This window comes from Penicillium manginii (assembly GCF_028828005.1).
Source record: "Penicillium manginii strain IBT 31320 chromosome Unknown utg000009l:1.0-3297300.0:1.0-3298630.0, whole genome shotgun sequence".
NCBI classification, from domain to species: domain Eukaryota; kingdom Fungi; phylum Ascomycota; class Eurotiomycetes; order Eurotiales; family Aspergillaceae; genus Penicillium; species Penicillium manginii.
Genome location: NW_026643110.1, coordinates 2798667 through 2820632, shown reverse-complemented (window position 1 = coordinate 2820632; position 21966 = coordinate 2798667). Strand labels below are relative to the sequence as shown.

General features: G+C 50.0%; 9 protein-coding genes across 9 annotated transcripts; 4 read left to right on the top strand and 5 right to left on the bottom strand.

Annotated features, from left to right (window-relative positions):
- Window positions 1–459: 459 nt before the first annotated feature.
- N7533_012762 (glycosyltransferase family 69 protein) lies at window positions 460–2025 on the bottom strand (the record flags this gene model as incomplete). Its single annotated transcript, XM_057109412.1, has 1 exon — window positions 460–2025. The coding sequence occupies one exon, from the start codon at window positions 2023–2025 to the stop codon at window positions 460–462; it is 1566 nt and encodes a 521-aa protein (XP_056954513.1).
- A 559-nt stretch (window positions 2026–2584) lies between these two features.
- N7533_012761 (uncharacterized protein) lies at window positions 2585–3167 on the top strand (the record flags this gene model as incomplete). Its single annotated transcript, XM_057109411.1, is given in 2 exon segments — window positions 2585–2699; window positions 2716–3167. The coding sequence occupies 2 exon segments, from the start codon at window positions 2585–2587 to the stop codon at window positions 3165–3167; spliced, it is 567 nt and encodes a 188-aa protein (XP_056954512.1).
- Window positions 3168–5082: 1915 nt separating this feature from the next.
- On the top strand, window positions 5083–7296 carry mirC (siderochrome-iron transporter MirC; the record flags this gene model as incomplete). The annotated part of the gene is made up of 5 exons (XM_057109410.1): window positions 5083–5336; window positions 5412–5542; window positions 5653–6390; window positions 6451–7112; window positions 7204–7296. The coding sequence occupies 5 exons, from the start codon at window positions 5083–5085 to the stop codon at window positions 7294–7296; spliced, it is 1878 nt and encodes a 625-aa protein (XP_056954511.1).
- Window positions 7297–10090: 2794 nt separating this feature from the next.
- Window positions 10091–11112, top strand: cdc42 (Rho family GTPase CDC42; the record flags this gene model as incomplete). Its single annotated transcript, XM_057109409.1, has 4 exons — window positions 10091–10110; window positions 10169–10288; window positions 10432–10810; window positions 11050–11112. The coding sequence occupies 4 exons, from the start codon at window positions 10091–10093 to the stop codon at window positions 11110–11112; spliced, it is 582 nt and encodes a 193-aa protein (XP_056954510.1).
- Window positions 11113–11339: 227 nt separating this feature from the next.
- Window positions 11340–11600, bottom strand: N7533_012758 (uncharacterized protein; the record flags this gene model as incomplete). Its single annotated transcript, XM_057109408.1, has 1 exon — window positions 11340–11600. One exon carries the CDS (start codon window positions 11598–11600, stop codon window positions 11340–11342), a length of 261 nt encoding a protein of 86 aa, XP_056954509.1.
- Window positions 11601–12559: 959 nt separating this feature from the next.
- On the bottom strand, window positions 12560–13939 carry N7533_012757 (agmatinase; the record flags this gene model as incomplete). Its single annotated transcript, XM_057109407.1, has 3 exons — window positions 12560–13551; window positions 13623–13749; window positions 13808–13939. The coding sequence occupies 3 exons, from the start codon at window positions 13937–13939 to the stop codon at window positions 12560–12562; spliced, it is 1251 nt and encodes a 416-aa protein (XP_056954508.1).
- Window positions 13940–14239: 300 nt separating this feature from the next.
- Window positions 14240–19130, top strand: N7533_012756 (putative beta-ketoacyl synthase (Cem1); the record flags this gene model as incomplete). The annotated part of the gene is made up of 12 exons (XM_057109406.1): window positions 14240–14291; window positions 14641–14807; window positions 14876–14983; window positions 15068–15139; window positions 15217–15303; window positions 15368–16003; window positions 16082–16217; window positions 17686–17727; window positions 17839–17952; window positions 18050–18164; window positions 18201–18673; window positions 18751–19130. 12 exons carry the CDS (start codon window positions 14240–14242, stop codon window positions 19128–19130), a joined length of 2382 nt encoding a protein of 793 aa, XP_056954507.1.
- Window positions 19131–19591: 461 nt separating this feature from the next.
- Window positions 19592–20286, bottom strand: N7533_012755 (ribonuclease H2 subunit C; the record flags this gene model as incomplete). Its single annotated transcript, XM_057109405.1, has 4 exons — window positions 19592–19639; window positions 19689–19903; window positions 19965–20039; window positions 20121–20286. The coding sequence occupies 4 exons, from the start codon at window positions 20284–20286 to the stop codon at window positions 19592–19594; spliced, it is 504 nt and encodes a 167-aa protein (XP_056954506.1).
- A 471-nt stretch (window positions 20287–20757) lies between these two features.
- On the bottom strand, window positions 20758–21771 carry rex4 (putative 3'-5' exonuclease; the record flags this gene model as incomplete). Its single annotated transcript, XM_057109404.1, has 2 exons — window positions 20758–21364; window positions 21434–21771. The coding sequence occupies 2 exons, from the start codon at window positions 21769–21771 to the stop codon at window positions 20758–20760; spliced, it is 945 nt and encodes a 314-aa protein (XP_056954505.1).
- Window positions 21772–21966: the final 195 nt, after the last annotated feature.

Sequence of the window (21966 nt, the reverse complement as noted above, 5' to 3'; positions counted from 1 at the left end):
GATGGGAGAGAGGGAACGGGAAGGGAGAGAAAAGAAGAGAAGAGAAGGGGGTTTGGCAGTGAATGGGCAAGCCTGACAATTGCAGCGTGAGTGCAGTGTGAGTGCAGTGTGAGTGTTTGTATGGTGTTTGTGTTGCCTGGGGTCCATTCAAGAGGAAGGTGCGACTAATTTGCACTTTCCTAAAGACAAGCACGTTCAACCTGACTGGGTGCACCCTATACTCTATACTCTATACACAGGGTATAGTGTAGACAGTGTAGACAGTGTAGATAATGTATAATGTATATGGTACACTGTACACAGTAACCATTATAGTTCAATTGAAATACATGAAATGTACATTGATGCAATTCGTAATGCCTCTATATGTGAGAATGTGAGCCCTAAACAAACGCCAAAGCAAACATTAGAAACATGGTATAAGATAAGCTGAGATGACACCCACCATGGCCATCGTCATCACGATGGCACAGGAATACTCTCGTAACCCTTTTGTCCAGGTTTACGCTCCTCAACAATCACCTGCAAGCCTCTCCTCCCACAATACCCATCATTCCCAGCAGTACGATCCACCACCTGGAAGGATCCTCCACCTTCAACACTAGCATCGGAGACCCAAACCGTCTCTTGCACACTCTGACCAACCCCTTCATCCCGACGCGGATTATACCACGGCAAGCCCACAAGGTGATTACCAATATTGTGAATGTGCGAATATAGCCGTTCAAACCGGCGCGTCACCCCCAGCCAACGGAGAGTGCGAGCATCATATGCAACACGCACATATGGGTTCATATAGACCCCTGTATCAGTGATTGATTCCACGTCGGTCTGGGGGTCTTGAATATCCGCATGAATAAGGCAACACTCCGAAGCCTCCCAGAAGAGATCAGGCCCGGAGCGGAAGCGCACAGGAGTCACCTCCGGAGAGGAGGGTGAGGGCTGGAAGAACTTGGCGTCAAAGGCGACCATTCCGCCCCAACAACTTCGTACGCGAACAGCGTCTTTACCTTGCAAGACGTCATTGCGACTGTCGCCATTGCCTGCAGTCGAGAACCATGGGAAGAAAGGCAATCCCATGCTATACCCCTGCAGATCACGGGTGGCGTATGTATCGTAGAATTTGAACGGATTATCAAAGTCCACCGCACAAGCAGCGCGGTACTGCGCGAAACCGTGGTCATCGACGTTCGTCGAGAAGAGTAACTGGAGCGCATCGACGGGGTCGAAGAGGATGTCGTTTAGATAGAGGATTTTATCGTATCGAATGTCCGGATTCTCGGTTAAGGGCTTGAGTGCTTTGTTGCGGACCTGCGCTAAGTATTCAATTCGCTTGACGCGGGTTTCACCGCCGGGGATCGTGACGGTTGGTATCGTCTTCAAGTCTAGATGGTCTTCAAACACGATTGATTTATCGGACAAGATGCGTTGTTCCAGTTCGCGCAGTGCAGCGCGTCCCTCCTCGCCGCTGTCATTTTCATAAATGCTCACGTATACATTTCCCGCGCCAAGAAATTCAATCAATTGTATTAATTGCGCACCCCATTGTCCGCGCGCGAGCTCGCCGTCCCGGTCGTATAGACTCGCTGCGATGAATACTTTTTGCTCATGAGGGTTTCCCCGACCGGGCGCTGTGCTTTTTTGCGTGGATTTTTGTAGATTTGTGTAGTGTGTTGGTGGGTGGGTATATGAAGGGCGGAAAATGGAGGTTAACACCACGAGGGCGGAGATTATTAGGAACACGACGTGGATGTAGCAGAAGCGGCGGCGGGGAGTGCAGCGGCGAAGATAGGTCCGGCGCGATTGGCGCGCGAAGATCGGTCTGTGGTTGGTCTTCACGCGAGTGTAGCCAGGGAGGGAGGAGAAGAGGCGCGAGAGCCAGGGAGTTCGACGGTTTCCGAATCGAGAGGAGGGAGGGACTTGTGATTCGAAGTCATCGTCGTCGAGATTGAAGGTTCCCTCGGAGTCGAGAGAGGAGCGTGAGGCAAGCTCGTACTCATCTGGGTGTAGGAGACGAGAAGACATGACTGGCATGAGAGGGGGGTTCTTTTCTTCAGCCCATGCCTAGATTTCTGAGGCAGGTCAGGGAAGAAACATGATGATGATCATCAACATCAAGTTGTCCCGTCCAAATGGGCTTAGCCCCTATCGATTGTAGTGCTGACAGCCATTATGTCATCGTCACCTGATGAGCTGAGTATAGACACAGTAACAGTAACAGCAGTATATATGAAATCATTGAATATTTTGATTTACAATACTATACTATACACTGGATCTATAATTATTTCCTCAGATCACGCCAAGACGAAAATAAGCCCAACATCAAGCATATCCGATGCAACTAGAAAAAGACTCGCGGAATTGCCGGGGGTTTTGTTTCCTGGGCTGCAGTGGCCAATCTGCGGGGGGTTAGTGACGTAGCAGACTATCTCTACTTCTTCCCAATCTCATCTCATCTCGTCCCCTCGCCTCAACTTACCCTGCCTTTCCTTCCTTCTCCTCAAATACTAAACAAATCTCCATATAGTATATACAGCATACATCATATACAATAACCATTTCCTCCACCCGCACCACCACCATGTCCAACTTCCACTTCGCCAACACAGCCGCCCAAGTCCCAGGAAATGGTACACCCCCGGCCGAATTCAGCATAAAGGCCCCCTCCTCAACAGACATCTGGTCCAAACCTCCAAGTACCTCCTCCTTCAGCGCACCAATCCTCTACCGCTCAGTCCCGCTCTCGACTTTCAAACGAGCCCGCGTCGCCTTCACCGCACCCTGGCAACACAAATACGACCAGGGGGGGTCTCATCATCGTCCTGCACACCGCGGACGGGGACAAGAAGTGGGTGAAGGCGGGTATCGAGTTAACGCACGGCAAACCGCATCTCAGTGCAGTGGCGAAGGACCGATTTGCGGATTGGAGCTTGCTTCCTGTCCCGTCGGGTGGGGGTGCGGCGACGCTGGAGATGGTCAAGGAGGAGGATGGAAGTTTGTGGGTTTATTTGATTGAGGGGGTGTCGAAAGCGCCAATTCGGGAGGTGACATGGGTCTTTGAGGAAGAAGGGGTGAAGGAGTGTTGGGTTGGGGTTTATGCGGCAAGACCAGGGGATGTTGGGGGTGAGTTGGAGGTTAATTTTGGTCATTTGATTGTTGAGTAGAGGGGTCATCTTGTTGGGTACAGGGTAAAAGTATGGTTATGAGTAGTTTAATCTGCTGTTATGAGTGTTAATTGGTCAGTATACCATACACAAGAAGTAAACTTGAATGTAGATCTACTAGTGGTACCCTAGGGTGCTACAACTACTCCATTCTCCAGCCTCTTCTCATCCTCCTCCTTCTCCAGGTTTATCTAAAGTCTACTTGATTCTAGGTACTTTGTTCTAGTTCGGCCAAGAGATGGAGTGCATGATCGTCCCGGGGTCAGGCTGCACGCAAGACTGGCGTCAATCACGCCCTGGGCGCCACGGAGATGGCACGGGCCATGGTCACAGGGCAGTTGACGCGCAGGGCAGGATATGTACTCCGGGGGTGAAGATCAAGTGGATCTGTCGATGTATAAGTGGGATATCTAGTCCGTACAAAATAAGAAGTAGGACAGGGTCGGGCAGATGATCGGGAGTGCAACCTGGGACCTTATTGTAGGGGTAGTGATACGACGGTGTGTGAGGGCGGAGAATTGCCACGTGAGTTATAGTAAATATAGTAAAGATTATGATACTCAGTATACTAACTATAGCACTACTATAGTACTAGTATATTTGAATATAATACTAGTCAATATGCTGATATTATTGATGTGTTATATCATAATATGATATAACATGATATAATACTACCCTCTCCCTCTACCACTCCTGCTTACTCCGACCCACCCAGGTTTGTTTGGAACCGACGAACCAAGGCCCTGGTTAACATCTTATCGATCAATCATATCTGATGGAACTGGTCCATATTTCACTCTACACAGTATATATAGTAACTACTACTACAACTCCGGACTTTCTCCTTGAATAATCACACCACTCCACTTGACTCCGCCAGCCAACTTCCGAGTCTCCGAGTCATTCCTCCCCCCCCACCACCCCGTGCCTGACGTCTCCCCACTCTTTTTCAGCTTTTCATTCTCTTTAGTCTCGTTCGGCGCTGCTTCGCTTCACTTCTTGCCCACTCCAATTTTCCACTGCATTTCTCTCTTTCTCTCTCTCTCTCTCTCTCTCTTACACTTTGGCACTCTCTGACTCTACTTTCCCTGGGAATGCGAGTTCGGACCGCGCGCTATCACTCCCTAGGGATTCCCCATCCTCTTGCATAAGTGCGACCGACGATCCTACAACCTATCCTCGCCCACTGGGGGCTCCGTAACCTGATTCGATTCCGATCCCATTTCCCCTTACAGCCACATACTTCCCTTCAGGCGGATCTATCCATCATTCCCCATTTTCATCTTCGTTTGAACCTATGAAGGGCAGTGTCCCACCTCGTGGAGACTACTAAAGACCACTAAAGACCACTGGAGGCTGCTGGAGAACCTGCTATTTCGAGCATAGCCTCATACACTTTCTTCATGCTTTTTCTCGTCTACCGCGCTTGCCAGTCTATTCCTAACAGCGCCGCAGCCCCATCCGCTTTTGTTTGCTTTTTTTCTTTCTTTTGATTCCCTAATTTTGATTTGATTTGATTTGATTTGATTTTTCCCGCGGAGCATCGCCCTGATTTGCCCATAGCTCTTACTCGTGTTTGCTTTTCCTTGTACGCGCTGACCTGACTGGCTCAGCTCGCCCCCGACGGGGACCACCAGGCATCCTGCCGGTGCCCAAGCGGTGTTGACTCAAAGCTGAAATTCCTCGCTTCTGCCCCCCTCCCCTCTTATTAGTTGAGACACCCTTCTCAGTCAGATGTTGCATGAACTCTTTTCGATGATCTCCCTGATTCTTCACGATCGCCCACTCACTTCGTCTTCTTCATTCTTGCACCCCTCCTCGGCTGGATGGACGCCTTGACCTCGCCCTTCTTCTCGTGATCACATAAGATACTACACTAGAGCAACTGGTGCCTCTTCCTCTAACTCAAAACATGCCACTCCTTGATCCTCGCTCCGGCCCGTCCTACGGTGCTATTGAACAGGAGCATGATCGTGACCGTGACACTCATAGATCTCAGGAGCAAGATCAGGAACGAGATCGTCTATTGCAAGATGAGTATCTCTACCAAACCGACGGAGAGGATAGTGAGATATCGTCGCTAGACGAGGCGCAAGAAGGAGTGCGCAAAATCGAAGCGATCAATATGACTTGGACTACTCGGTCGTTGATTATTGCCTACGTCAGGTTCGTGTGGCTTGCAGCATCCTGCCTTTGATAATCATCCCCCCTCCACTTTTCCCCGCTAATCATGGCGTAAAGTATATTCTTGATGGCCTTTTGCACTTCTCTCGAGAGTCAGACTGTCATGTCCTTGGTGCCTTATGCGACGAGCGCATTTAGCCAGCATTCGTTGATTTCCACCGTCCTCGTGGTGCAGAATGTAGTCAACGGTAAGCTTACACTTCATGCAGTGCTACAATGGCCTTATCGGCCAAACAGCAAAAATAATGTAAATGATACTTCATGTCATGTTCCCCGCTAAACTTTATATGACTTGCAGCCGTTATTAAACCACCCATGGCAAAGATCGCCGATGTCTTCGGTCGCTTCGAAGCCTTCTGCGTGAGCATTCTGATCTATATCTTGGGTTATGTGCAAATGGCCTCCTCCACCAATGTCGAGACCTACGCCTCCGCCCAAATCTTCTATTCCGCCGGCTCAACGGGTCTGCAGATCTTGCAACAGGTCTTCATCGCCGATAGCAGTGACTTGCTAAACCGTGCTTTTCTGGCTCTTCTTCCCGAATTTCCATTCCTGGTCACCGTTTGGCTTGGTCCAACCATTGCAGAAACTGTCCTTCGCACGACATCATGGCGATGGGGGTATGGCATGTGGGCTATCATCCTTCCTGCTGCCTTCTTACCTCTCGCACTTTCATTGCTATTGAACCAGCGCAAGGCCCGCAGACTGAACCTGATCAAATCTTCTCGCAAGAAGCGGAGACGCAGCGTTTTTGCTATCGTGAGACGCACTTGGTATGACCTGGATGTCGGTGGTCTGAGTCTGCTCTCCGCTGCGGTCACTCTGATCCTGGTGCCTTTGACTTTGGCAGCCAGTGCCAAAAATGGCTGGATGAATCCCAGCATCATTGCGATGATGGTAATCGGACTCGTGTGTCTGGTCATCATGCCATTTTACGAATCTTCCAAGAAGCTCGCGCCCAAACCTCTACTTTCTCTGCATCTTCTTAGACAGAAAACTGCTCTTGCGGGCTGCTTTCTCGCATTCTGGTACTTCAGTATGTTCACTACCATCAACCACCCTTCTATAAATCTCCTTTACTAACCAACATCAACAGTGGCATTTTACTTCTCCGTCCAGCCATACCTTTACTCCTACCTCCAAGTTGTCCAAAACTACGACGTCGCAACAGCCGGCCGCGTCACGCAAACATTCGCCTTCACCTCAACAATCGCCGCTTTCAGCGTCTCCCTCCTGATTAAATACACTCGCCGCTACCGAATCTTCGTAACAATCGGCTGCGTAATCTACATGACAGGCCTCATCCTGATGCTAACCTACCGAACCGCAAACGCCTCACACGCCCAAGTCCTCTTCACACAAATTCTTGTCGGCTGCGGCGGGGGCCTTCTAAACGTCCCTGTCCAACTCGGCGTCCAAGCCTCAGCAAGCCACCAAGAAGTCGCCGCCGCAACAGCCATGTTCCTCACATCGATGGAACTAGGCGGTGCCGTGGGCGCGGCCATCTCCGGCGCAGTCTGGACGCACTCTATCCCGGCGAAGCTCCTACAATACCTACCCGCCGAAAGCCAATCCGCCGCCGCGGAGATTTTCGGCAGTCTCGCCAAGGCGTTGGAGTATCCCGTCGGCTCGCCGACGCGCATCGCGATCAATCGCAGTTATCAGGAGACTATGAACCGGCTGCTCACTCTTGCTATCATTGCTACTTTACCGCTTATCCCGCTCAGTCTTGTTATGGAGAATTATAAGCTGGATAAGGTGAGAGATCGGTCCCGTGAAGACGAGTGCGTGCGTGAGAGGAATCAAGAACGCGCGAGTGGTAAACAGGACTAACTTTTCTTCCTTAAAGATGAGTCCGAAGAGCGAGAATGAAGAGGATTCGCCATTGGCTGTTGTCAACCCGGAACCCGAGTCGGAAGATTCCCATTCGAAGCGCACTTGATTAGCGCTGCGCTATCCCAGCCCAGCCCAACCCACCTTGCCTGCCTTATTCGACCTGATGATATTTCGCACCATATACCTGCAACTGCATTACTTGCACTACAGCACACCACAGCGAAACACGCACGTAACGACTAAACGACCATCGAATTTCGCGACCATCGACTTCCCGTTTCCATAGCTCTATATTTTGCTTTTTTTTTCCTTTCTTTTTTCTCTATTTGCATCTCACAGATCAGCAAGCCGGCGTTTTCATTGTTTTTGGGACGAGAGCGAGTCGGGTACATTTTTTTTTCAATCTATACCTGGGGCTTTATGGGCTAGAACTAAGCCCCATTTGTCCATTCCATTGCATCTGGCGTTGTTGGTCTAGCTTTCATTCTTGATCTGATCGATACCTTTGTTGTTTTCTTTTTTCCCCGGGCTTTTTGTAGACGCATTTAGGTACTAGCAAGAATGCTTCGTCTTCGATAGACTTGAATTTGATCAAAGCGATGAATATCTCATTCACTGTCAGTCAGGGTTCACGCGGTCACGGCAGGTTACTTTTAGTACCTAGGTACGCACTGCTATCTATGGATATACTATAGTCACCAGCCTCGCTCTGAGTCTTTTTAAACCTTCCTGATTATTACTTAGTCCATTCAAATCAAGCTCGCCCCGTTCAGCACTCAGACAGGCCAGGGGTACAGCGGGTAAAAGAAAATCACGCCACGACTCGGATTCGTGCTCGGGCCAGCACAGACACGAGTAATTTTGAGTGACAGTGCTAATCACCGAGTAGGACCTTGTGAGGCATTGCCCCCCTTCGTTTTCTTTTCTTTTTCTCCGCGGTGTTTTATTCCGCGAAAGGGGGGACAAGGGAAAATGGTTGGAAAATTGAAGCTTGGAATGGGACCAGCGGAATAACTCTACACTATTTACTAGTAGTACGGTAGTACCCTAGGATACCCTAGGTGGCGATAACCCTATCGGTAAGATATCTCTTGTCTACCACCCAGGTAACTACTAGTATTCAGATCCGATCTCCGAGGAGATGGCAGTACTAGGACTATAGGAAGTACGGTCTAGCCGGGCCGAGACTGCAATGTTCCGTCGTCGGGTAGCGTGCAGAGTGCGCGTGACTTCAAGTTTATAATACCAAGCAAATTCAAACAGAGCAAAAGACAGCTCATCTTTACTGGCACTCCATTTGAAAGTAGGAAGAGGTGTGCTTTTGTAAGTAGGAACGGGGTAAGGGGTCGTGTAGTAGATAAGTATCAGCCACCTTTCCAGATGGATAGATCCAATAGTATGGGAAAGTCCATACATGCTGGTACTATTGTACCCTGCACGTACATGTGTACTTCCTTTGCTGGATCCAAGTCCGCTCTGGGTTTGCTGTGTGTACAGTATGCTAGTGCTAGTTAGCTTTTTTTTTAGAATTGAGTTGTGCCTAGACTCGACTTGAAGGTGGCGGCATTGAATGTTCTTCGTGCACAGCGCAGCGCTGGGCATGTATCGTTGCCTAATATTAGATTTGGGTTTAACGCACTTGCCCATTGATTCAATTGAGGCGGAACCCTGTGGGTTACCTGGTACGGGGTATAGTATGCAGGACTAATTTGAATAACTCTGGGCGGCCTTGGACGTTATGCTAGTAATGGTAATTTTATCGATTTGTTTCGCCGTGAAGTGAAGTGGACGTGTATGATAATACTATAACATAAATTTCAATTGTTTCCTTGTACCAGTAACCATCCTCATCCTCATCATCAATATGTCCAGGGAGTAAACATGAGTTATGCAGATAAAGTACCGCTTAGACCGCCTCTCCCGCCCCAACCCAACTTAACCTCGCCAACTCACAAGATAAGCTCGATGTCAGCCAGCAAGCTCTGAATTGGCGCTGCAGGTACCTGCATAATCGCTGCATGCAGGTATACCAGATGCTTCTCGGAGTAGACGGTGGGTACCTACCTAGGTACGAAGATATGAAAAAGATCAGGCGCGTGGGAGATCAGGGTGCATGCCAAGGGAATTGCATAGGGGTCGAGGAGAGTATTTCCAGGGTTGTGAGTGTATAGGGGGCCGGGAAGAGAATAAGAGCTAGTAGCTCCTGAGTTTCCTGGACGGTGCTACTACTCCGCAGATACTTGTAATGAAGAGAGTGGGTACTCATTCTACGGCAGGAGGGCCTGAGGGTCGTGTAATTCTAAATCCACCAGAAGTCAAAAGCTAAACGGGGGTGGGATGGGACCCAATCCCGGACTCCATCGAGTCCGGGGTGAAACGGCGATGAAATATAGGGGTGAGGGAACTAGCTTGGAACGGCCCATTAATACATCAAAGAGATCAGTACGGAGTACGCAATAGATAACTACAGTGCTAGTAATGTGGTTACCTGTGAAGTCTAGAAGATCGAGTGGATCACAGCGCTTAGCCGACGCGGTTGGGATGGGTTAACTAGTGTTAGTACATACATGAGGGAAATAAATAATAACGTAGTAGTACCTACTAGTAGGTGCTAGAGATAGTTGTTATGGTTATTAGGTTAATATTGACTTGAATATTAATTAGTATACCTACCCTAAATACTCCGTACCTATATAAAAGATAGAATACAGTATAAAATACCAAGTACTGCTCTGCTCTGCGCTCCTGTATGGTAACCGGCGGTACCAAATAGTACGTCTAGACCACTCTCTGCCCCATTCAATCCAGACTACAGCTCCTCCTCCCTTTTTGTCTCCCACAACCCTTTTCTCCTCTACCACTCCCTCCATCTCTCTAACTCCAACCTACCTGTCGGAATCATGGTTGTCGCTACCATCAAGTGCGCTTCTCTCTCTCCCTGCCGGAACCCCCTTCTCCCTGGCTAACCCCGACTGCAGATGTGTCGTAGTGGGGGACGGTGCTGTCGGAAAGACCTGTCTGCTCATCTCCTACACAACCAACAAGTTCCCTTCGGAATATGTTCCCACCGTCTTTGACAACTACGCTGTGACTGTGATGTAAGTTTGTCCGATCTCCTGGAACGAGTGGTGGCCGCAGTGGTGGCCGCGGCGGCATCACCATCACCATCACCATCACCAGACCGAGAGAGCCTCTCGGTTCTCTCGGTCCTCCAGCAAAGATCTCGCTGACCCTCCTCCAGGATCGGTGACGAACCCTATACCCTTGGCCTCTTCGACACCGCCGGTCAGGAAGATTACGATCGTCTGCGCCCGCTGTCCTACCCCCAGACCGACGTTTTCCTCGTCTGCTTCTCCGTGACCTCCCCCGCCTCCTTCGAAAACGTCCGCGAGAAGTGGTTCCCCGAAGTCCACCACCACTGCCCCGGCGTCCCCTGCCTGATCGTCGGTACCCAGACCGATTTGCGCGATGACCCCAACGTCCGCGACAAGCTCGCCCGTCAGAAGATGCAGCCTATCCGTAAGGAGGATGGTGATCGCATGGCCAAGGAGCTCGGTGCCGTCAAGTACGTCGAGTGTTCTGCTCTGACGCAGTACAAGCTGAAGGATGTCTTTGACGAGGTACGTGGTGATCTTTTACACTATTCCCGGTTATTTCCTCACCTTGAGCATTCCCATTTCCATGCCCCCCCTGGTTTTTTTTTTCCTTTTTCTTTGCCCATTTCCTCTTTTCTTTTTTTTTGTTACCACGTTCCCGTCACCCCCTAGGCGCCAAAGCTCGGACTTGCGCCCGATACGTCTTGGTCGATTTCCACTCCCCGCCAGCTGTACACCGCTAACTTGCTCCGTTTTTCCGACAGGCCATCGTTGCCGCCCTCGAGCCCGCACCTAAGAAGAAGTCACGCGGATGCCGTCTGCTGTGATCGCGCACCTCGATCGCCTTTTTTATCGGTAGGTTGGTCGACTACCCCATTGTCTTTGAGCGCGATGTGACAGGGGTCAACCAACCGAGCCGAACTTTCAGATACGACGGAATGAAACCTACCTGTTTTTTTTTCTTTATTTGGGGAGGCAAGCTTGGCCGGTTCGATTTTGACTGGGATATCCACACGCAACAAGGGAAAGAGGAGCGGGACTTTTGTTTATTGAGCTAGCGCTGCAACCTGATAGCATTTCGCACTGTCCGTGTTTTCCGAGTTCTCTTCTCCACGATCATGATCCACCGGCTATCCACTAGCCAGTGGTTCTGTTGCCTAAGGTCGTTTGAAGCTTGGTTTGCTGGAGTGTTCAAGATGAGCTTCAGGTCGATCTGCACCGCATGCACATGCAAGATCCTCCTCCCTTCCCCGGTCATTGTTGCTTCCGATGGTCCCTGGGAACTGAGTCGGCCCAGTTTGTCCTTATCCTCCATGTTATCTTTTGTTTTCGCTTCAGCTTCGCCCGTCCGCTTCCACCTGTCTCTCTGCGGATCTCGATTTGACACTTTCCACAACACCCCGTTTTAACAATAACTCAACATCCTCTCCTTCACGAACTCCAGCGACATCACCTCTAGTACTACCACTCTCCTGCCCTCCACGATCCCGCATTTCCCTCCTGTTTCCACCCGTTTTCATCGTCTCTCGGCGTTGGACGTCAGGGCGTCGTGATTGTTTTGGCTGATTATTTCCGTCCTTGTCACTCCCCCTCCTCTTCCTCTTCCTCTTTCTCCTCCATCATTCCCCATCCCCCTTTACTTCTTCCACGCTTCGTCTTATCCTTTTATCTTTATCGATCACGCCTATTTGGACAATACCATCAAGTTTGAGCTTGCTGTTTTACCTCGAATCCGATGTTCCCTGCATGCGGTTCTCTCCATTTCTCTGCTCGATGTTTCCATTTTTTTCTTTCAAGATACAAGCATTTGTCCCTATTTACTATCACCTGTTCTATTCTGCTCTGCCTGCTTTGCTTGCTCTGCTCTACTCTGCTTATGCACCTTCTTTTTTATGATTCGATTGGAGAGCAAAGCAAAATCAGCCTGGATCTTAGAACGTTGCAGACAGGACTCACAATTGACAAGTTCTTTGATGATCTGAATACTTGTAGACTGGAGCGGTCGATATTGAACTTACACTTGAGGCGAACCAATAGTTGAATGATCAAAGGAGGTCCAGGTCAATCAATGCCTTGAACTCCAGGTCTGTCAAACCATAGGAACGGTTGTAAACTTGTCTATATGGAAACAAAAGCAGCTACCACCTTTAAATTACTCTTTCCTCGCGATCGGGACATGGAATATCATTTGGGCATTCATTCATCCTTTTATACTATCATGCTACAATCATTTGTCTCATCTCATATGCAACTTATACAACTCACACTTGGAACTCACAGCTCATCGCGAGTAACCTCCTCGGCAGACTGAGCCTCAGCCTCAGCCCCACCATCATACAGACGACCATACCAACCACCAAGATCCTCCTTAACACCCGACTTAACCATACTGGTAATAATCTCAAAAGCAACCTGCGCCGCCGCAAGAGCAGTTGTCTCACCCTTGTTATCATAAGCAGGCGAGACCTCGACAATATCCGCACCAACAAGGTTCAGCTTCTCCAGTCCACGCAAGATACGAATGAACTCGCGGGTAGTCCAGCCACCCGGCTCGGGGGTACCAGTTCCAGGCGCGGTAGACGGGTCCAAAACATCAATATCAACAGAGAGATAAACCGGCTGCTCAGGATCAAGACCAGTGCGAGCAATAATAGTCTCAACAACACCCATAGGACCAAGCTCGTCAATATCATCAGCATGAATGCGAATAAAGCCCTGCTCCGGACCCGGGTTCGTATAATCGCCTGCATCAACACCAGTCAACCGCGTACGCAGACCCGCGTGCGCAGAAGTCGTGTTCGAAATCAGACCCTCCCGACTAGCCTTGTGGAAGAAACTGCCGTGGTTGAACTGAGTCTGCTCGCTCTGCCAGTACGAAGAGTATCGGACTGGGTTCCAGGTATCAAGATGCGCGTCGAAATGCAGAACCGTGATTGGCTTCTGGTAGATCTGATACAGCGCGCGCAGAGCAGGGAGAGCAACGCTGTGATCGCCGCCCAGAGTGACGAGCTTGGGGTGGCCGGTGCCGATGCTATCGCCACCCTTGGGCGCGACGTTGACGGTCTTGCGCGAGCCGAGCTCCAGGAAGGCTTCGTACATCTGGCGCTCGGCGAGACCGTTGTCGAAGGGGGTGATGGGGATGTCGCCGCAGTCGGTGATCTTAGCCCAGGACTTGTAGGGGTTGATGCCGGCGCGGGTGTTGAAGCTTGTTCCGGACATTTGGCGGGCGCTGGCGGCGCGGATGGCGCGGGGTCCGAAGCGGGCGCCTGTTACAAAGATTAGTTGGCTATTGTGAAGTAGGAAGCTCAAGCTGTAGGGGGTATGTTATATAACGTACCAGGTCGGTAGCTGACGGCCGTGTCGAAGGGGGCGCCAATAATGGCGATATCATAGTTCTCGCTTGGCTCGATCAAGCACTTGACTGGGTTGAGGTGGGCGAAGCTGGCAATGCCAGAGAAGGACCACTAGAAGTTCGTTAGAATGAGTTGCAACCGAATTAAATCAATTGATTGCCACACATACCTCCTGATCCCACTTCTTCAGCAACTCCTCACGCTCATGTTCGGGGACGACCTCGGTATCGCCGTGGTGGGCGCAAGAGACAGCACCACCGGTTAGCGCCAACAGGCCGACAAGAGACTTCCAAGCGGGCATTGTGAGATAAAGTCAGAGTTAATCTGGAGAAGCAAAAGGAAGGGAAAGCTGGGAATATAAAGTGGTCATTGTCTCCAAATTCTCCAGTCAACTTCCTAATCGGCGCGGGTATCGAAAGGGAAGGACCAACAGATGTGCCCCGCTGGGATCCGCCATTCTCTCCCAGTCCACTTGTGTCTTATCGTTCAGACTTTCCCTTCTTGGACTTCTCTTCACACTGGTGACTGCTCTGCATTGCACTGCTTCATATCTACTTCGTAGAAATTGCGACTGCTACCCCTGTACATCGCAATTGCTGCCATGCGCCGTGTTGTCGTGACAGGCTTGGGTGCGGTGACTCCGCTTGGTGTTGGTGAGTTCTACACTTCATTGCATCACAGCTTCACCCTCTCTTCTCCGCTTTCTACACCTCTATCGGGCCGGCCTAGCATCCTATGTACTGCTACTGGCACAGATGGCACCGGCATGGACTACCCTTCCACCGACACCGCATCCCCGGACTTTTCGCCGCAAAAAAAAACTGCCCGCGTCTCCACTTGGCCAGATGGGGAAGGTCTTGTCAACCAATGACAGCATGTCGGGGGAGGGGGGGGTCTATCCTATCAAAAACTGGGGAGGGGAGGAGGTCGGAGCTCTACTACAACACAGACGATAAGACTAGCTGCAATTCTCTCGGCTGGAGCTAACACTTTTGGATACAGGTCTGCGCCGAACATGGAAGCGATTGCTGGACGGCCACTGCGGCATCGTCAATGTTAATGATCGCGATGAGCGCTTCAAGGAAGTCCCTTGTCAGATTGCCGCTGTCGTACCCAAGGGCCGTCGCAAGGATGGCGGGTGGATGGCAGAGGAGTGGTTGAGTCGAGGAGTATGTTTTCTATTTCTCAAATTTGCTACTACTTTTCATTGAGTATCTATTAACCCCGATTTAACTAGGAGGAGCGCAAGATGGCTCTTTTCGCGCAATACGCCATGGCTGCTACGGAAGAAGCCTTGGAAGATGCTGGCTGGAAGCCGGAGCCCCTTGAGCAGCGAGAAGCGACGGTATGTATTTTATGTGGCCCGGCTTAGCAGCTTTGAATTGGCCTCGAGTCTCCAGGGACTACGTCTGACTAATAGCTTGTGCAGGGCGTTTGTCTAGGGTCCGGAATCGGTAATTTCGATGAGATGTATAATACTGTCGTTGCATATGACAAAGGGGTAAGTCTTCGTGTCCAGTCTGCTGCATCGCTCTGGTGGTTTATTCGTTTTTCATACTAACTAGCTCGCTCTTAAAGGGTTACAAAAAAGTCAACCCCCTCTTCGTCCCTAAGCTGTTGATCAACCTGGGCGCCGGTCATATATCTATGAAATATGGTTTCATGGTACAAACACACACCTCTTCCCTTGCATAGGAATAACCGGAAGTATAACTAATACACCTTCCAGGGCCCAAATCATTCCGCAACAACAGCTTGTACCACCGGCGCACACTCCGTCGGCGACGCAGCCCGCTTCATCGCCTGCGGAGACGCAGACGTGATGGTAGCCGGAGGCGCTGAATCATGCATCCACCCTCTCGCCATCGGAGGATTCGCCCGGGCCCGAAGTCTCGCAACTGACTTCAATGATAATCCAGAAAAAGCATCCAGACCCTTCGATGCAGACCGTAAAGGTTTCGTCGTTGGCGAGGGTGCTGCCGTGCTCATTCTTGAAGAGCTCGAACACGCTCGCTCCCGCGGTGCAAGAATCTACGCCGAAATCAAAGGCTACGGCTGCTCCAGCGACTCGCACCACATGACAGCACCCAAAGAAAATGGCGAAGGCGCATACATGGCGATGAAGAAGGCGCTGAAACAAGCCCAACTCCCGCCCTCTGCGGTGGATTACGTCAACGCACATGCGACTTCTACAATTTTGGGCGATTCTGCTGAGAATGCTGCTATCAAGTCGCTCCTCCTAGGTCCAGGAGGTAAGCAGAAGGCGGAGGATGTGAATATTAGCAGTACCAAAGGTGCTGTGGGGCATCTTCTCGGTGGTGCGGGCGCTATCGAGGCTGCTTTTAGTGTGCTTGCTATTCAAAATGTGAGTTGGCTCTATCCTTGTTAGCTATCAAGCTGGGCTTGGCTTGGCGGGTTGATTGAACTGACGTTGTTCTTATAGAATGTCATGCCGCCCACTATCAACCTGGATCGATTGGCGAATGGGTTTGACTGCAACTATGCGGCTAATGAGGCCCAGTCGAGGAAGATTGATGTGGTTTTGACGAATAGTTTTGGATTTGGCGGGACTAATAGTAGTTTGTGCTTTGTTCGGCATGAGTGATTGGCAGAGTGAGTTAATGTACGATATTAATGGACGTTGCTTTAGGTTTCCCTAGTCTTCTCAATCCTGATATACTCAATATATGATGGGATTCTTCTCTCCTTCATGACCCATCATGAATCATGCTGCAAACATTGGGAGGGTTCCTTATACACCCATGTTACCTCTCTCCAATTGCTTTCCTTCTCCCCTCTCCCTTCCTGGAAGTGTTGGACAAGGACAAGGCAGACGTGTTCCTGCCTCTTAAACATCGACCATCGCTCCTTCCTCGTGAATATATACCATAGCGAGGATGCGGGAATACCAAACGATGGACCGAATTAGAATCTCCTCATCCCAAGATGAACAGGGACAAAATGCAGTCGGTGATAAGAGTAGGTGAGGTACTGGCATGTGTCAGTTGGCATAAGTAGAGTATTACAGCATCTGCCGGGACCTGGAATCAGGTCAAAGCAATTCCAGAGTCTGAAAGAGGGCGAGGGGAGTTCGACATGTTGCCAAAGGTGAAGTCGCAAGCAGCCGTAACAGAGTTAGTATTGCGGCAAATAGCGCGCGAGCCTGGTTAGTATGTCGATTCGCCGATCTTCCTTGTACTTATCCTCTGTTCGAATACCAGACCATGATTTACCTGAAGGGTCGAAATGGTTGAATGAAGGGCAAAGGGACAGAAAGTAGTGGCTGCATAAAGCCAAACAGCAAGCATCAACTGGCGATAAATGGCGATTTATTAGGAGCACAAGCTCAGGCGGAATGGTCTCCAGTGTTTGCGGCATTTTCGATTTATGGGTTCAAGTTCTTGCGGAATTCAAGATGTTCCTGGAGTTTGCGATGGGTGTCGTATAGTTACTAAACACCTGACTCAGTGAATGTTCCGTCGCCATTTGTCATAGATGTGCCTTGATATCATACACAAAGACCACCTGGGCAGGGGAGTACTCGATAGTACGATAGTATTGAATTTACTGATACAGTAACTTCTTAAATATGAACGAGCAGGCGAGTACTACCCACCAACTTGAACTTGAACATCTGCCAATTACTTCTAGTACTATACATATTAGGTAGATACATATACTCCACTATGAACCGGTCAGGGTAACTGCATTTCGCTGCGACTTGAATCATTCTTCCCAAAAATCCAATGAGAGTCAAACTTGAATGTATATTAGAGAGCCGCTGCGTAAAATACGAGAAAACTTCCGAGATATTTCGATCTTGATTCAGTCAAGTAGATGTTCAAAGTACATGCTAAAACGAATCCCAGCGACTCTTTACTATGACGATGGATAGCGGACAACACGTGACCAAGTCCCAAATGCGGAGCCCCAGCCCGTGAACGACGGAGATCGAAGTGAACAACCACCCCAACAACCACCCTGGCACGACAAGAATTTTACAGAGAGTGTCAGAGAGAGAGAATCGCTGCGCCAGGGCAATTTCAGCACTTGCGCTCATCATGACGACCAACGGCGACTCCAGTCGAGGTAGGCCCGCCACCGCAACCCTTTGATGAGAAAGCGTGACCATGAACCGCGCCTGATCCGGGCCAGCGAGATTGAAGGATGAGATGCTAACGTTCCTCTCTGTCTAAATAGCCTCGGGCAATTTGGTCGAGGCGTCGGGCTATAAGTTTACGGAGAAGGATACCAAACCCGGCAAGATGAAGGTAAAGAAGACATCTAAGGGTTCGACGAAGAAGAAGGCAGATGGTACGTTCACTTTTTGCAGAGGAAACTAGCTGTATGGCTAGTTTTCAATTGGGATTGACAGCAGCTTACCTATGGTTCTGTTTCTTCCTCCAGATAGCAAGGATGGACCCCTCGATACCTCGCCTACTTCCTCCCCACTGCCCAAATTGGATGATAAGATCGCCGCTTCTTTCCCGACGGGCAAACCGCGCGATCATGACTTGCTGGAGACGGTCATTTGCAAACACTGCAAGCGCCCGGCGCTCAAGTCTGAGTGCACCGGAGCACATTCGTGGCTGCCTGAAGGCAAAGCAGGAGAAAGCGCGCAAGAAGAAAGAGGCACGCGATGCGGCGAATCGGGCTAAGGCCGGCGATGTGGGTGATATCGACGAGAAGGATGGGCCGGAGGATTCGATGAAAGGCCAGAAGAGTGCGAAGAAGAGTGCTGTCAAGGGCACCGAAGATGGGACGAAAAAGGGAAAGAAGCGCAAGGCGGATGAAGATGATACCAAGCCCAAGAAAAAGAAGAAGGATGAACCCAAGGCGAAGACGGCTAAGCCTAAGGGGCCTGTTGATGTCGAGAAGCAGTGCGGTGTCACATTGCCTAATGGTGCTCAGTGCGCGCGCTCGTTGACTTGTAAGAGTCACTCGATGGGCGCGAAGCGTGCCGTGCCGGGTCGGTCTTTACCGTATGATATGCTGCTCCAGCAATATCAGAAAAAGAACCAGGCTCGACAGCAGAGTATGTGGTTCCCCTCACTTCTCCCGTCTTCGAACATAGAGAATGTTTGGACTAATGTGTTTTGTTCTTATCTACAGAGGCTGCCATCGACGCCAATGCCCCGCTGCAGGAAGACTTGGAAACTAGCGGGCCCGTCGATTCTGACGAAGAACGAGATTCCGTCATGGCAGCTATTGCGCGATCCGCGCCCAAACCCATCGCTGAACATACCCTCATCACTTCCAAGACCAAGTACAGATACGTTCGGATCAAAGAGCAGATGCAACACGCCATCGGTGGTCGAGGTGGCGGCTCTCTCTTTTCAACCGACGACAGCCAGCCATCGTCGCTATTCGGTGGCGGGAATCTGTTCTCGCCATTCGATAGTGCCGTCGATACCACCTCATCCCCCGTCATCGGGTCCATAGACCCAAATGATCAAGCGGCTGCCCGCAAGACCCCAGTGGCAGCGGCTTGAATGGTACAAGTGGGATAGTTATGATTTACGACTTTATTTGGCATTAGGTTTTCATCTTTGGTGGAATGCAGATGTTGGCGTTTGGGGCGCTGGATGCTCACGCATAACTTATTATGAGCATGCTTTTGATTGACATTGTGTCCGTTTTTATTTTTCGATCCGATACTTGCGGGTTGGGTGTGGAACAGGCTGGTACTGTTAGGTTCGGTGATAACATGATACCCCGGTTGGCGTGACTCGCTATGCGAGTGTTTCAATGGATTCCTTTCCAAATCTTTATCTTATAATATTTTGATGCTATCGTATTTCTCTGTAACTTGATTGGCTAGATGATACTACTAGTAGGTGCTGGAGGTACTAGTAGTGGTAAATTTGGATCTTAAATTCCAACTTGAAGGTTAATGCATTAAATTCTGGCCCGGGCGATATATTATTATTCTGACCGCTGTCATCATGAATCTTTACTTTGAAGCATCCTTCCCATCACCAGCAGAAGGGACACCATGCATCTTAGAAAAGTCAGAGCAAACCCCCAAATGGAGGGAAAAGTGAACATACCGTCTCAGCAAATCGCACCCATTCCTCCACACCCTTAACGTAGACATCGTCCGCCGCAGGCAAATGCTCATGCCCCCAGACCATCATATCTTCAAAGGTACCTTGTGTCTCGAGGATCTTGACCGATTCCTCAGGTTGAACTTCGATCACGTCTTCACTTTTGTCGACTGTTTGCGAGGAAGGAAGAGTGCGCTCTGTCGGTGTTGCGATGATGCCTGCAATAGTAATCTGTAAGTTGAAATACCCATACGAGTGTTTAGAGATGCGTCTGCGCACCTTGATACCCATCTGGAACGGCGACGCGCCGGCCACGTAGTCTGCGGCCCCGATAATGTGCGGTTTCAATGTTGTCTGGATCATTTATTTAATTAGTCAATTTGCGACTTGTTTATCCATGCGCGGGTTGATGTGGCTGGAACTGCAGAATTGTACCTTTCTCATCTGTTTTCGGCGCCCAAAATCGCCCGGCGGGCTCGATGGGCCCATCATGGTGAATGCGGCAAGGGAGAATATTGGGTGTAACTGTCGCGGCAGGAGAACCTTCTTCTGACTGTGCGCCTGGCTTTGAGGCCGATTGGAAGGCATACATGTCGGGCATGGCGTTGCGAGATGTGATCACTCCACGGAGCTATGTAGTCGGTGTGTGTGGTATAGATACTTTGCAAGATGCAGTAGCCTGGCAATTTACCGGAGTCAAGGTCTAATTGACTTGCTTTGGGTGTGTTGCGAGGGTATTGAGTTGTGCAGTTCTTTGTGTGGTCGAAGAGCGCGTCGCGTTGCGCGTTAAGTGGAATTTGGCGGAGAGCGGACAATCGCTGCATTTTTAGTGTAGTATGCATTAGACTACCTCAACACACATGTTGCTCAATTCTTGATTTTCGACTTAGAAAATGTCAGAGTTTATACATTTATACTCTAGAATACTGGTCATATATGTCAAATTCTGATGCAATTCTTGAACTGGATGCGAATTGGGGTATACATGTGCATCTCGAAGGTATTTAGATACAATAGAGCCTCGTCTCGTCTCACCTCGACTCAGCAGGCCGACATCAAAGAATAAAGAAGATCAGCGCTTCTTCTTGGTCGACTTCTTCTTCTTTTTCTTCTTCTGCCCATCCACCTTCTCTCTGTTTTCGGCCGTCGCCCGGATCGGCCACTTCTTCAAATGCTCCCGCTCAAACGCGTCCTTCTCTCTTCTATACAAAGCCATTGTCGCCCGAGCATCCTCCACACTAGAATGCGCCCCTTCCTGAATCTTTATACCAAGGAAATGCTCCGCAAGAATCTTCAGTCGGGGTGATCCACCGCCGGCAATTTTCCGGTATTCCGCATGCTTGCTTGTATCACGAATATCACGCTTCGGGTGAGCAAACATCAAGGCATCGAGATCGTTGCTCACGGCGTGACCGATGAGAATCCGTCCTTCCATGATCCCGTATACCTCTTTCTGAACTGTTTCGAGGTTTCGCGCTTCCACCATGTGCTTCGGTGCAATGCCGCTGACGTGTGTTCGCCAGTCTGTAACCATCTCTTTAGGCCGGACGTAGGAGTCGTAGATCTGGTCGCCGTTGAAGTTGACGATACTGACTCGGGCAAGGACGGAGTCGTTGTCGGGGTTCGGTCCAACGCCTACCATTTCGCAATCCATGGCGACATATTTTCCTATTTCAGCGCTATGGGAATGAAATCAGTAAAGTTCATATGGATGATGAGGCAGAAACAATCGTCGAGGTAAAACGTACGTTGCGGAAAGGCCCTCATTCTCTTTCGATCTGAGTGTTTCCGTCGCAACCTTAGGCAAAACGGCGGCGCTAGACTTCCTCCGCAAAGTTGTCGAGGACGAATCAGTCTCTGCTCCGTCCGCCATTCTTTTCCTCTTGAAGAGTGGTTTTGTGTCTCTGAATTTTGACTGGTCTTTCTGGGTGAACTTTGTTCTCTTCACGGTGCCATCTCCGGACTCGCGATCAGAAACCTTGCGTTTCGGGGCCGATTTGGAGGCCGGTGCCGATGTTGAGGCTTTTTCTTTCTTAAGCGTTGCCTGTAACTTTTTCCAGTTGCTGGAAAGACTTGCTGTGTCCATTCCGAGGGTAACAATTCTGTCGAGAAGTTATTGCATTGCGCAAAAAGTTGGAGTCGACTTGGAGGAGACGAACAGCCGTTCACTTTTTCTGCCGACAAAAAAGTGGCGCGCTGATAGCAGTATACCGCCTTCCCGATAAAGAAATTTCGTATCAACTATAGGAGAGGAGATATAGGAACCACTATTGAATACTAG